Source organism: Urtica dioica, chromosome 9 (assembly GCF_054948205.1).
Source record: "Urtica dioica subsp. dioica isolate 48M chromosome 9, U.dioica_male_clone48M_v1_H2, whole genome shotgun sequence".
Taxonomy (NCBI): domain Eukaryota; kingdom Viridiplantae; phylum Streptophyta; class Magnoliopsida; order Rosales; family Urticaceae; genus Urtica; species Urtica dioica.
This window is the reverse complement of record NC_142764.1, coordinates 19100622-19116492: the sequence shown is the minus strand read 5'-3', so window position 1 is coordinate 19116492 and position 15871 is coordinate 19100622. Positions and strand designations below refer to the sequence as shown.

General features: G+C 38.9%; 1 protein-coding gene across 1 annotated transcript; it reads right to left on the bottom strand.

Annotated features, from left to right (window-relative positions):
- Nucleotides 1-4107: 4107 nt before the first annotated feature.
- On the bottom strand, nt 4108-7457 carry LOC149385530 (E3 ubiquitin-protein ligase WAVH1-like). The gene is made up of 3 exons (XM_089627232.1): nt 7057-7457; nt 6833-6955; nt 4108-5546 (listed from the first exon to the last, which is right to left on the bottom strand). The coding sequence occupies exons 1-3, from the start codon at nt 7225-7227 to the stop codon at nt 4404-4406; spliced, it is 1437 nt and encodes a 478-aa protein (XP_089483358.1). The 5' UTR covers nt 7228-7457; the 3' UTR covers nt 4108-4403.
- Between the last annotated feature and the right edge of the window lie 8414 nt (nt 7458-15871).

The following is a 15871-nucleotide window of genomic DNA, read 5'->3' as shown; positions in this document are numbered from 1 at the left end:
TCGAAGATTTGGTTCACAATCGATCGTCTCTTCGCCACCACTTCTAAGGCACGTGTTCTTCAAATTCGATTCCAATTGCAATCGCTCAAGAAAGGTTCGATGTCAATTGATGAATACATCATGAAGATGCGAGGTCTTGCTGACTCTCTTCACTCAGCTGGCCAACCGTTTGGAGATGACGAGCTTATTCTCTACATTCTTTGCGGATTAGGTCAAGAATACGAATTTGTTGTGGTCAATTTGACTTCACGCCATGACGATTTGACGCTTCAAGATGTTCAGTTCATGTTTCAATCGCAAGAAATGCGAATTGAACAACTCAACACATCTCTTGGAGGAGACATCAACAATTCACTCTCTGCAAATGTGGCTTATCGAGGACGTGGTCAGAATTTCGGCAACCGGAGCAGAGGAAGAGGTCGTGGCCACTCAAATGGACGCGGAAACTCTGGAAACAGGCCTCTGTGCCAGCTCTGTGGGCGCCTCGGTCATATTGCCATCAAATGTTACCGGCGATTTGATGTCAGCTTCACCGGAGCAGAAGCAAACAACACCAATACAAACAGCACCAACACCAACAACAATGGTGACTCACAGCAATCACAGGCTTACCTCACAACTGATGCGGAAGCAAGCGCAGACGCGGCGTGGTATGTGGACATCAGAGCAACCAACCATGTCACCGCCAACCTCAACAACCTGTAGATCAAGAATGACTACAAAGGAAAAGGCAAGCTTGTTGTAGGTAATGGCTCTAAACTTAATATATCTAGTATTGGCAATTCCATTGTTAAAACTGAAATGCCTAACAGAGCTTTACAACTCAAAAACATTCTCCACGTCCCACACATTACCAAAAACCTGCTTAGTATTGCTCAATTCACAAAAGTTAATCGAGTCATTGTTGAGTTTCATGACACTTGCTGTTTTGTCAAGGATAAGGAGACACGCACTGTGCTTCTTGAAGGCTTGCTGAAAAATGGACTTTACGAGCTTGCCATTGCACCACCTTCAGCAAGTTCCCATGATCCTGGATGCTTTTTAAAATCAAAATCATCTGCCTTTTTGTCAAATGTTGCATCTCATTTACCTTCTGATTCTTCTGTGTCTCATTGTTTGTCTGCTAGTACATCAAATACTTGTAACTCTAATGTGTGGCATGCTAGGTTAGGCCATCCCTCTTCTCATGTGTTAGCCCAAGTGTTAAGCACACTGCCTAAACCTGTTCAGTCAATAAAAAATTTACAGTATTGTGATGCATGTCAAATTGGCAAACTACATCAGCTTTCTTTTCCTAACTCTACTTCTAAATCTCAGACTACTTTTGATCTTGTACATTCAGATATTTGGGGGCCATCTCCTCAATTACCTCGTGATGGTTTCAAATACTATATACATTTCATTGACGATTACAGCAGATATGTTTGGATTTATCCCCTCAAAACAAAGTCTGAAACTTTCTCAATTTTCAAAAATTTCCAAGCCTTAGTTGAAACAAAATTTGGGGTAAAAATAAATGCTTACAAACTGATTGAGGTGGTGAGTATAGACCTTTTTTTCCCTCTTCTAAATTCTCTAGGTATTGAATTTAGACACCCATGTCCCCATATTCAGCAACAGAATGGGAAAGCTGAAAGAAATCACTTACACATTGTGGAATCTGGTCTCTCCCTCCTAGCCCATGCACACTTACCTCTCAGTTTTTGGTGGGAAGCCTTTGTCACAGCCACTTATACAATAAACCGTCTTCCAACACCTGTTCTTGACCACAAAACACCTTTTGAGCTACTTTTCAAAAAGAAACCAGATTACACTTTACTGAGAACTTTTGGGTGTGCCTGTTTTCCTTATCTCAGACCTTACAATACACAAAAATTCCACTTCAGAACAACCACATGTCTTTTCATTGGACTGAGCCCTAATCACAAAGGCTATCGATGCCTCAGTCCATCTGGCAGGATTTATATTGTCCACAACGAATCAAAGTTCCCATATCCGACCTTGTTCCCAGAAAAATCAAACTCAGTAAAAACCTCTGACCCCATTCATTTCTCTGTCTTTTACCCACCTGACACACCTGTGCCAAATTTGGCTTCACCCACACAAGCATCATCTTCTCAAACACCTACCCTCTCAAACAGTTCTCCCATTACCAACTCTGACAATCCTCCAACCACCAACTCTCATAGTCAATCTATCCCTTTAGCCCCGAGTCCAACCTCAAACTCACAGCCTAATGTACCACAAATTCAAAATGCATAAACTCACACCATGATCACTCGCTCAAAATTAGGCATTTTCAAACCAAGAGTTTTCAATGTGGAATTGTCCTTATTAGAACTGTTAAGAGAACCTTTTACTGTGCAAGAAGCCTTGTTAGATTCCAGGTGGACAGGTGCCATGAATGAAGAACTCAAAGCTCTTCACAACAATGATAGGTGGGATTTAGTTCCGTATGAAGACAATATGCACATTGTAGCAAACAAATGGGTTTATAGGATCAAGAAGAAAGCTGATGGCTCACTGGACAGACTGAAAGCTCGCTTAGTGCCAAGGGTTTTCAACAAACAGCTGGCATGGACTACTTCGAAACCTTCAGTCCCGTCGTTAAAGCTCCAACAGTTCGAGTCATCTTGTCTCTAGCTATCACCTATGGCTGGCAAATACAACAGATCAACATCAACAACGTGTTCCTCAACGGCATTCTCAAAGAGACTGTTTATATGCACCAACCGGACGGCTTTGAAGATCCAACCCGGCCAACCCACATCTGCAAACTGAAACGAGCCCTCTACGGCCTCAAACAAGCACCACGAGCCTAGTTCGAGAGTAAATTTCAGAGCAATAAAGATTCTGATACTCATCATCTACGTCGATGACATTCTCATCACCGGTGATGATACGGAGCAAATCTCAGCAGTCATTTCTGATCTTCACAAGAAGTTTGCGCTCAAGACTCTTGGGGATATAAATTACTTCCTCGGCTTTAAAGCTCACCGGACGCATAACTGCATCTATCTCACTCAGCGACGCTACACGCTCGACCTGCTTGTCAGGACAAACATGATACATGACAAGCCAAGCCCAACTCCCATGTGCCAGAAGAAAAAGCTCTTTGCCACTAATAGTGAGCCCTTCGAAAACCCAACTCTCTATCGAAGCACAATAGGGGCTTTGCAGTACGTGACCAGCACTCGCCCAGACATAGCCTACACAGTCAACAAACTAAGCCAGTTCCTCCAAGAACCATCTGTCGATCATTGGTCTGCGTGCAAACGCCTCTTACGATATCTTCGAGGAACAATCACAGTTGGCCTATCCTTCACACCACTCCAACGATTCAATCTCGAATGCTTTACTGATGCTGCTTGGGCAGGTGACCTGGACAATCGGCGTTCAACGGGTGGTCACTGTCTTTTCCTCGGCAACAATCTCCTAAATTGGAGTTCCATGAAACAACAAGGTAGTTTCGCGCTCAAGTGCCAAGTCCGAATACCGGGCGTTGGCGTCAGCTGCAACTGTTGTTGCTTGGTTCCAGTCTCTGTTTAGCGAGATTATTGTGCCGATTGAAAAATCACCGATCATCTGGTATGATAATGTCAGCACAACAATGCTTGCCTCCAATCCAGTTTATCACCAGCGAACCAAACATATAGAGATTGATATTCACTATGTTTGAGATCGCGTGCTGAGCAAGGAACTTGATGTGCGCTATATCTCCAGTGAAGAACAAATTGCAGATATCTTCACAAAGCCATTTTCCATTACTCATCATAATTACTTTTGTGACAAGCTTCAACTCACTGACTCGACATCCACAAGTTCATCGCAGTCCCGTTTGAGCGATGCTATTGGAATAACATAGATGTTAGCCTACACTTGTGTGTATGTTAGTATAGCTTAGAGTCAGTTAGGAAAGCTGTTAGCACTGTAACTTAACAACCGTGTAACCATTTGGTATATAATCGTTTCTTGTTAATGAGAACTCAGCCAAAATCAGTTACACAAACTCATCGCCTAAATTCTCGTCTCTCTCTCAAGTTCAAGAACTTCTTCAGGTTGGAACGGAAAACAAGACATGATTTTTGAGATGGATACTTGGTACGACCAATTTTCAAGTTTTGGAGAAAAAAAAAATAATGTTCAATTTCTTCGCAAGAGTATACGTAAACAACAATGTAATTTCTGCTAAACAATACAACATATAACAAATAATTGAAGTTCCTAAGTTTAAAGAAAATATTTCTCGTTAAAAACCAATCCCCTCCCTCCCTAAAGGCCGGTCCAGCATACACCACACCAGCCACGTTTTTAAATAAAAGAAAAAAAAATATACAGATAAAAACCATTCAATATAACAGCAATTTCCTTGCCCTAGTGTAGATGTACAACAAATCCAAAAATCAAAGTCTGTATCCATGCAAATGCTTAGCCCAACGTCTGGCCATATACGGATCATGGTAATCCCAACTCTCCACGCTACTGCTCAGCCTCCCTCCGGCGATGACCCCCTCAGAAGACCGACTACTCTTATTATCATCTCCCACACTCACCAAGCTCTCGCCTCTAACAAAACCCTCATCATCATCACCCCCACCACCACCGCCGCCGTCTTGATCTTCTCTGTAGCTGTACTCCACAAAAGCATGGCCGCCGCCAGCGAAACCGTCCAACAAAACCCGCCTCTCCTCGCCGGCGCAAAGCTCCCCGATCCTCACCACCCGGGACCCCTCCCGGGTCCTCACCCTCAGCTGAACATCGCTCACCGCCCCGCCACCACCGCCGCCGCCGCCGCCAAGCAACGCAGCCAGAAACTCCCCGAAGTCACGCATCACGAGCCCGTCAGAGTAGTCCCCGACGTGGAAGCTGTGCACGGGAACCGCCCCCACGGCGGCGGAGGGGACGGCGGCGGTGGGCGAGTCGGAGAGGTGGAGGACGGCGGCGGCGGCGGAAGAAGAGTCGGATTCGCGGAGGATGGAAGCGGCCTTCTGGAGGGCCTGGAGAGGGTGGGCGGGGCGGCGGCCGGCGTAGAAGAGGCGGTCGACGACGTGGAGGGCGGCGCGGCGGCCGGAGGGCGTCATGCGGCGGAGAGGGAAGAGGCGGGGCGAGTGGGCGAGGACGACGGCGAGGCGGTCGACGGGGCGCAGGGAGAAGGCGACGAGGGCCATGCACTGCTTGAGGAGGCGGAGGTGGGGCCCGTTGGGGGTGGCGAGGAGGACGAGGTCGGTGGGGCGGCGGTCGGCCAGGGACACCGTCAAGACGGAGTCGGAGAGGGAGAGGCGGAGGCGGTGGGAGCGGCGGCGCTGGACGCGGAAAGTGGCGATGGAGTCGTCGAGGATGCGCAGAGCGGGGTCGGAGCAGGCGGAGGAGGAGGCGGCGCGCGGGAGGTGGGTCCAGCGCGCGCGGCAGATGGGGCAGCTCAGGCTGCCGTGCCGCACGTTCGAAGAGATGCAATTGAAGTGGAACGCGTGGGAGCATTGCGCAGTGAATATCGCCTGCCTCTTGCTCCCGTACTTCAACTCCTCCAGGCATATCGCGCACAGCTTCTGATTTTTTTTTTTAGGAGGACGTTATTAGCCAATATACAAGAGCAAAGAGCATATACAATATGTGAAATGAAACACTCTGACTGTTTAAATAATTAAAGTTAAATAGTTAATGGAATAGTTGTCATGAGAGACCTAACAGTACTGGCCTTATTATTTAGCTTTTGAATTATTATTAGAGTGATTTAGTTAAATAGTCAATTTAAAATTATGAATTTGTAAAATAATCAAAGTTTGTTTTAATTTAGTGAACTAGTTAAAACGTGCATCAATCTGATTTCAATTTTTTTTTTTTATCCCAAGAGTAATTTTTTTTTAAAGTGATAAATTGCTTATAATAATCATCAATAATTTTTATCTTAACTTTAAAAAAAAATTTGAAAAACGTAAATTTGACTACTTTGCTGAAAATTTCAAATAACTATTTTGTACAATTTTTTTTTTCTTCTTATTATTTTTTTTGGAAGGTTAGTTTTGAAATAATTGAGTTTGAGCGTGCTGATTGGGAAGGGGAAAAAGCAAAACGGTTGGTGTGTATGATTGGGTTAGATTGCATTGTAGTATTGTACTACTGCTACGGGTTTGACCGTGGGAAAGTGATGAGGAGTGTTTGATGGGGTGTGGTGAAATTAATTAAGTAGAAACGAATTAGTCTTTAATTAAGTAAAATGAATCATATTTTCTTCAATATTCTTTCCCGAAATGTAGAAAAATCTTAAATTTTGAAAGGAAAAAAATATTCTCAAGAACTTTAGTAAAAATAAATTGAATTTATATTATTATGGATGTCAAAAAATGGTTTTAAAAAAATAAACTTGTGAAAGTGAGCTCTGCCCGAAGACAAAACAACGGACTGGATTCCCAATCTTCAATAGTGCACATGTGTCAGGAGCGTTCACATGCCCAATATGTTTTCTTTTTCTTTTTCTTTTTGTATATTATATTCCTCTTCTTCATTATTTCATTTAATCCCCACCTGCTATTATTACTTCTTTTAAATATTACAAAAATACATTACATTATGTGTACACAAAATAAACAGAGAGCCCATGAGGTGTTGAATTTTTTTTTTTTTTTTGTGTGGCCTGAATAGACTTTAGAGAACTAACTATAGATTTTACGGTCAAATAAAACTGAAAAGAAAAAGACTCGTTGGTGTTTTGTTGTGCTGTGTTCGGTTAATGGCTGATTTTCCGGACACACTTTCCACGCTTTAAGCCAATAATTATGTATAGCTTGAGGAACAAAACAGGGATTTTAAATTCATAATTTAATTATTTAATTACCTTATCAGAAGGCAATGCGGAGGCACTAATCGGGGAGTCGAAATCCTCAGTGGCAGAAACGACATCTTCGTGGTAAGCTTCGTTTGGCTTCTTGGGGGACACGGCGCGAGAAGAACCAGAGATCTGACACACAGAGCTCACAATTCAGAAACGATATTACAGGCATTTCTATTGCTTGAAAATGCCAAAAAAGGAATGAAAGTGAAGCCAAATAAGATGATTACAGAAGCGGAGTTGGAATTGGGATTATAGGAGGAACGGTCAAAGGCGATTGGGTCAACGAGAGACGATCCATTTCTGGAGAAAGAACCACACGCTTTCGCAGCCGCTAATATCATCTTCCTCGCTGCTTTTCTTAACCTTGACGACGACGACGATCTATCTTCTTCTCTCATCTCTCTCTCTCTCTCTCTAGTATTGAAAATTTCTCTGCAACTTTGGCTATTGTTATGGCAACGAGCCAAATATAAGAACAGAGAGTGAGAGAGAAAAATCTGCAAATATGTTTCTCTTTTTTATTTTAATTACTCTCTCTCTCTCTCTCTTTCTCTCTCTCTCTCGTCTCGAATGTTATTGTTTCCGTTTTTGATGTCACTCTATTTAAATACTGTTTTTCACTCGCTCTCGTCTCGTCTGTCTATGTGTTTATAAACTTTATATATACATATATTGTGTGTATGTACGTATAGAAAGATACAGGCCAACTTCTATACACACAGGTGTCCACTTTAGCACTTAGATCGTGAATTATGATATATTCCTGTTTTATCTTTTATGAAAGCTTGCGAGGAACTACTTTTACCGCTTTGGGGTCCAATTTCTTTCCCTTCTTTTTCTCTTTTTCTTTTCATTTTTGTTTTGAATAATTTTTTGGCGTACTAACATGTTGGCGTTCTTGTGCTGTGAACAACACGGTCATGTTTTTTTTCGATAATTTTGATCTATTCTATGAAATCGACGTAAACAAGTAAACAAACGGTTTTAAAATGTTAAAAATTACATGAGACATATAACTATTTGATGAAAAACCTATATAAATCTCTAAAATAACATCACCAATTTTTAAAATATAAATTAGGAAAATAACCAATTTAAACGTTTGACATTATTAAATAATCAACGTTTGTTAAATCTTAGGTAAATGATCGTAAATAATGACGTGACCTAATATATGGAGGTGGTTATTTATTTAAGATTTACGTATGTAAATACATAAAAATAATTATTTATTTAAGATTTAACAAATGCTAAATATTTAATTATATCAAACATTTAAATTTGCTATTTTCCTAATAGACTAATTTTTAAACTTTGATAGTCACCCTGAGACTTAGTTCGGGTTGGGGTTGCACTACTTCCTTATCTTCATTAAAGTTTTCCCTATCTTCATTTAAGAGTTTACAAGATTTCTTTCGTAATTTGCATTTAAATGATGGAATGTAATGATTTAACTGAAAAATATATGTGTGAAAGTAAGAGTAAAAAATAACTTCGGTAGTTCAATGTTAGAATAATAAAATAGAATGTTCCATCCCGTTTTGGCGGATTCGCAATCCTATTGGGACGTCGTCTCATCCAGTGGCGGAGCTAGGATTTCAATTAAGGGGGGGCAAATTTGAGAAATATTTTTGAGAAGGGGCATTATTGAAAAAAAACTTACAAATTTGGGTCAAAAACATAATTATTAGTAAAATTTAGGACTAAAAATTATAAAAAAAATATAAAAATTTGGGTCTAAAAAATAATTTTAAAAAATTGAGGGGGGGCATTGGCCCACCCTGGCCCCCACCTGGCTCCGCCTTTGGTCTCATCCACAGGCAACGAAAAAAAATATTGCCAGAATATCAATGAAAAAAATAAGATTTTATTCATAAATATTGGGGATTGGGTTTTCTTTATTTTTTATCTTCCAAGAAATTAAGATTTAGTTATACACGCTTGTTCAAATAGGGCAAAATCGGAATCTTTCTAATGTTTCTGCTCCAAAATGGAATGGAATTCCATTGACGGAGTATAGAACAGCATAAATTTTGTTTTCGCATGGACTTTGGAAGATCTGTGACCGTTCAAAATTTAATAGTAAAAAAAATAGATTTGATTCTAGCTGCAAAAACAATAAAGGATCTATTACACATATAGTCATATGAAACATTAGATTTTGCCAATTAGTCAACTTTTGATAAATTTTAAGCAAATAGTCATAATATTTTATTTACAAGGTCAAAATGACTCATTTGCCCTATTATTTATCCCGCCCACATGGCTCAAGTTTTATTAATTAAATTAAATCAAATAACTATCATTAATATTAATCCTGAATTATTCTGTTGATTCTCTCATTATTTACGTTGATCATTATTCTTTTAAAATTGTTGTTATAAACTATTCTAGCTTTCCTCGTTATTTCTTCTTCAGTTTCATAAAAAATTTGTTCGTAAATGCTATTAACTATTATTAACATATATTAACCAATTTATCATGTTTATTAACTATTATTTACAATTATTAACCCACGAATCATTTATTTCATTTTTTCAATCCAAATGTTCATCTTCCATATTTTAATCTCGTAGTTCAACAAAACAAAAATTGATTGATGACAGTAAATAGTTGTAAATAGAAGTTAGGGTATGTTTGGTTCAAAGGATTAGAATGGAATGGAATGGAATTGATTCCTTAAACATACCATTCCTTTGTTTGGTTTAATTATTTATAGAGGAATAATCATTCTGTGGAATACCTATTATCCCATTTTAGTTGAATCAGCATTACATCACGTACCCAAATGAATGGACCATTCCATAGTATAATTAACATTTTTTCCAAAACTACCCTTAAAATATCTTTACCCAGAAAACATTTGAAAATTCGAAACCCATTTATTTAATTCCTCTGGTTTGGATCTGTCTGAGACTGAGAATGAAGGTTGGTTGGTTTAGGGTCTTCGACAATTTGGGCTCTCTGCCGAGGCCGACCTCTGCGTCTTCGCCAACCTCGCCAAGCTCGTCAAACTCTCCATAGCCAACAACTCCGTCTCCGGCAAATTCCTAGACAGCATCGCTGGAAGTGTTGGTCGCTTCCTTGTTTGTCGTCGGAGATACCAGATCTGCAATTGGTTCGCCGGCTACGTTCACTGAAGCCGATGGTGTAAAAAGCTTAAGAAAAAATGGATTTTTTTTTCCTGTGCAGAATTTTATCAAAAGAAAATGGGGAAGAAGATGAGGTTATTTTAGTCATATTATATCTTATTCCATTCTATGTAAATATCGTCAAAAAAATTCAAGCAAACAATAGAAAGCATTTTCTATTCCATTCTATTCATATTACCATTGTCATTCCAATTCCATTACCATTTATACTCACGAAGCAAACATGCCCTTAGTGTTTTAGTAATTAATAGTGTAAATAATAGTAAATACATTACGGATAATTTAAAAGGTACAAACAGATGTGCGCTAACAAATTGTGGAACACAACATAATCTAAACTAGTATATACAAAATTACAATCTAAATGCATTACTATCTTAATATGGTTATGTTTAGAACAACAAAAAAGGTTTGAGTTCAGTCTCGGCATGAATTTTTGACATCGGAGTCCCAGCGATGGAGGTGGAGATATCCGGCGACCGGAAAATTAAACCAAATTCTGTTTTCTAGCACTTCTTAACCTCTTAGTCACAATGGCGGAGTCATTTCTAGCAAAATCAACATGAATCGAAGTAGATCTACAAGATAAAGTCAAAACTCGCTTTTTCAGATGAATGCTATGGTGACCGTCATCTTGTGCGAATCTCAATACAAAATTTTCTTATTTAAAATAAACCCAATGAAAAAAGAATCGAGTTAAACGGAGTTCGGGTGACGGAGATATTAATCAACGAAGTTTTAAACCCAAAATTTATCTTTTTCTGACTTCGGCCACATCGAACGACGACTTCACTACAGATCAAGAGTGGGCGCAAAGTACTCCATGACACAAGTACAATCCTTTGGTCGTGGAGGTGTACTTCACCTCCCTTCGGCTTGGCCGGAAATGATGCCGAAAATGGAGGAAAGAATAAGAAGAGATAGAGAAATGGAGAGAATGTGGTAAAGTGGGTGAGGAAGAGTGACAGGATATGATAACAATATGAGGCCAAAAAAATGGGTTTTACATTTAGGAAATAACAAATCACACTAATAAATTGTATAATAACTAATAGCTACAAAAAGGAAATAAATCAATTAATTTTTAATAAATGGCTCAATTAATTTTCAAATCATGCAAACAAAATGAAAAATCTTGAAAACATAAATTTACCATATGATGCCACGTCATGCCATGTCATCATTATAACTATTTACTTAAATTTAACAAGTGTTGATCATTTAACAATTCTCTAAATTTAGGTGACTTAGTTACCAATTTTTTTGAATAATAAAATCATCCCAAACTCCAATTTTTTTTCTTTATAATTACACTTGAATCTCTCTCTTTATCTTACAAAAAATCTCATACTATCTCTTAAAATCGTAGGTCACCAAATTTGTGTTTGTCTTCATTAACCTAGTGTACAATTTACTTCGAAATTTAAGTATAAAAAAGCAGTTTCAAAACTATTCATAAAAACACTTTAAAATTAAAATTATTTAAAAAAAACCCTATATGCATTGATTTTTCTTACAATAAAAAAATCCATCTCAACAAATACATGGATTATGCAGAAATTTAGTAAAAAATGAAACCGACACCGTCTATCCAATGGACCATGGATTCCACCATGTTCGGCAAATTATGTTCCCTCCATATCGCTAGGTTTAGTTTTAAATGATTCTATAATGGATTCTAATGAGTTTATTTTTCACGAAAATGTTTGGTAACTGTAATTAATAGTTTTTTGTAGGAAGAGAAACCTTTACTAATGAGAGGTTGTGTCAATAGCCTAAACGGATTGAATATAGGAAGGAATCCCATCTATCTAACTAACATAAGTGTCGAAAGAAAAAGAGCCCCGAGCAAAAGTGTGTGCTGCATCGTTGCCCTCGCGAGAAACGAAACAACAAGAACCACTTCTAATGTCTCGCATGAGCTCCTGAATATCACTGACCACATAAAAAATGAGGCTCTTAGATTGGCCTCATTGACCGCTACAACCACCGTTTGGAAATCACCTTCCACCTCACACGATGAACCCATACATCTTCGCGAATAACAACCCTTCCCTCATTACGATGCTTTATTCGACCACCAACTCATAAACGGTTGAAACTCGAGCGCAAAAGGCACGAAGCACATCTCCTAAACTGTTACTCATAAGCCCACTGAAGCCTATACCAGCACCATCAAGAGGAACCGATGCATCGATGATTAACTTCGTCATCCCCGGGTCTGGGGGCTTCCACCTGACTCTCTCTCTCTCTCTCTCTCTCGCTCTCTCTCTCTCTCTCTCTCTCTCTCTCACTCTCTTTCTCTCTCTTTGCCGTATGTCTCTGCCTAGCTTATGAGAGTGCTTGGATTTTTGGAAAGCTGTGAGCCACTCTCGTGGTATTTGCGATCTGTATCGGGGAAAGGTCTGCTCGACCATGGACGACACCATTTTTGTCCTAACAAATCGTAGATAAAAATGAAGAAAAGACAACATGATCATCGTTTGAGAGCTCTTTCTAGTTCATCTAGATAAAATCTTCCATCCTTTTGCTACCCAAAACCCTCAATCGGCTCCAAAAGCTGGCATTTTGTCGTACCTTTTGGCCTGTTTATACTCCCATAAGACATGCAACATCGTCTCGCCTCTCATGCAAAAATGACATTTCCTCGAACACTTGATGCCCATATTGGTGAGAGCTACATGTGTTAGAATGTAATCATTGAAGGCACGCTTGTGAAACACTATCACTATGGGTGGGACCTTGGCCATCTACATCGATGTCTAAAAGGTTGTAGTTGTATTTGATTTAGTCAAGAGCTCCCCTATCGGACTAGCAAGACGATACCTCGATTTCACCGTATAATCGCCTCACTTATCACTATTCTACACAAGTGCATCTCTCATACTTGTGATACTCAACGGGATGCTCCTGATCATCGGAATGTCCATTGGCCATAGAACTCCGCGAAGACAATCCATCGCCCACGTACGCGTCTCCTCATTGATAAGGGTTGCCGCCGTTACGTCCCGATGCTCTGGCTGTGGGACAGTGATGGGCTAAAGCGAGGTCGATGATGGTATCCATTTATCTTTAAAGACAACGATGGATTGGTCATCCCCCACCTTCCACTTAGCCCCATTTCGCACAATTTATCGCCCCCAGATGAAAAAAAATGCCAGAGGAAGGAGGCCGTGGACTTGAGCTCTGCGGCAAGAAATGAGGAATTAGGGGAGTACCTCACTTTCAGGATACGAGCAGCCAGCGAGGATGGATGTGGCTATATACGCCATCTTTGGTTCGCCACCAAGGACTGATTGAAGCGAGCAAGGTGTTTGTATCTCATACCGCCTTGAGTCTTTGGAAGACATAGCTTTTCCCAGTTACACCAGTGCATTTTTCGCTTGGAGATGTCGTCTCCCCACCAGAACCGTGCCATCATTGCTTCCATATCTGCCCGTAGACCCGATGGAAGACGAAAACTTCTCATAGTATAGGCGGGAAGGACAAGAGCGACAACTTTGATTAACGTCTCCCGACCAACTTGTGAGAACTGTCTTTCCAATGTGATAGTCTAGACCACACTTTATCTCGGATGCCCTGGACGACCTGTATGTTACCTTGGCCAACAAACTGAGACAGCCCAAGGTATCTATCAGGGGCAGCGAATGTCACAATCCCCAATGAGGCCACAAGGGAACATCGAAGCTCCTCGTCCACATTCGGGCTGAAAATGGCAAAGGACTTTTGGAAATTAATGAGTTGGCCTGACGCTGCTGCATATTTATCGACAATACGAGAGATTGCCTCTATACTGTTCCGAGTGGCGCGAGAGAACATAAGTGAGTAATCACAATTTCATCTTGTAAATGTAATTTAATAGTTGTGTATTTACATTTTTGCAAATTTTACTGATCAATACGGTATGGTAATGAAGAAAAATGAGGAACATTTATAAGCCGAAAAAAAAACTTGTAGTCAAAATACTTTTTTTTTATTATTTTTATTTTTTTATAATAGAGTCGTTTTGTGATTAGTTGGATCTTCGACAATCACAAATCAAACGATTCAGGTCTTTAGATTACTCATAAAAAGAAATCGGATGGATATTAAATTACCGGAAAACATATTTTTCACTTGTGCGAACCCGCATGAAATATGTCAAAGGGCGGAAATGGAGCTGCGTGATCATGCGGTCTAGACATGATTTGTTTTTATAAGATTTTCTAGTTATTTATTCAAAGTGATAGCACATCTTGAAATGAGTCTCTATCTTGCTAGCTAACACTTTTTTTCGCCTTTTGCTTGACTACACACTAATATAGCTTCTTCTTTGGTTATTTATTTGTTTTTTTTATTTCTCTCTTGTCAAGAATGAACCTACCGACTAAAAATATATGGAATCCAATGCCATTTTCTTCTCATTTACCCACGATATTTTTTTTTATGGCTTGCCTTGGTGAATCTCATACAAACAAACTGCCCGGCCGTGCACATATATTATCAACATCATGCATGTTTTTTTGTTATTATCTCTAGTTGATTGGCGAGCAGGATTTTAAGTATATATTGATCTGACATTGTCAGTCACATTCCAAGAAAATAATATATATATGAATCATCCAATAGTACCAAAGGCAATTGAGATTAAATATATTTTAATAATTAATTATATGCATATTTGTTGGAATCTAGTTAGTGGTCTTCACATGATTAGATTACAAAATGGGAATTAGATTGTTTTCCCCCTCCCTCAAGGACACAATGTTCATAAAAAAAAAATAAGAAAAATATTTCGTTAGTATGAAAAACAATAATTAAAATTTTTTTTTCTTCTCTTTATCGAAAGTATGGAAAGATATAATTGTTATATTTATATGGGGGGACCTTATAAAATACCTTGTGTATGTTATTGGTAAGAAAAGTGGGACCCATACCTTCTCATTGCTAGTTGTTTTAGAATACAAGCAATCAGAGGTCTCAGTCACCACTTCTCCATTATTATTTCTTCATCTGCCATTTTTCAAACAAAACAGTTTTGGCTATGCATATATGAGGCTACAATTTCATATGATATTATTATCGTTGTTGGCACTTGGCGATAGTGTAATTTTTTCTTTCTTCCAATTATTATAGTGACAGTGATTTGGTTTTTGTTTCACTCTAGTTAATAACTCTAGCTACTATTTTTATTTTCACTCGTTTCCTAAAGAAATAAAATGCCCCTTTGCATCTTCAGCTAGGTTTGGCTGTGTGTATTATTGATCTGGATTTTGCAGTTGAATTAATACCTACTCCGAGTACGTGAAACTAAGGAAACACAGCCAGAGCAAATAATGGCATGCGTTTTAAATACACAACTGACAACTGAATATTGCCATTAATACAAAGAGAGGTTTCTAGTACTCTTTCTCTATATATAATCATAATGCACAACAATGAATGCGTACGGTCGTACCACAAATCTTAAAGAAACTAGAAATTAAAATAGCTATTATAGAGTAAACATATATCAAAGGAAAATTTATACGAATATTACCATTTCAACACCATTTTATCAAAATCAACTATAAAATAAATATTTAAGCACCTATTAGTTAATGAGTTGTAAAAAAAACTATTATACTTTTAATGAAACCGGTCATGAAATTGTTGGATTTCGTGACAGATCAGTCATGAAATCCAGCAATTTCGTGACCGATCTTAAATATCGTGACCGATTTTTACTAATGGTAGAACAGTCTTTTCACAACATTTTTGTTCTTCCATTTTTGAACCATAGACCTTCATTTTCACATATTCACGGTAGCCTCCTTCAAGGTAAATTAACATCTTAACTTTTAACTTATATTTTTGTGAAAATGAATTATCTCTATGTAATCCGTGACAATAATGCCCTCGATGGAAACTC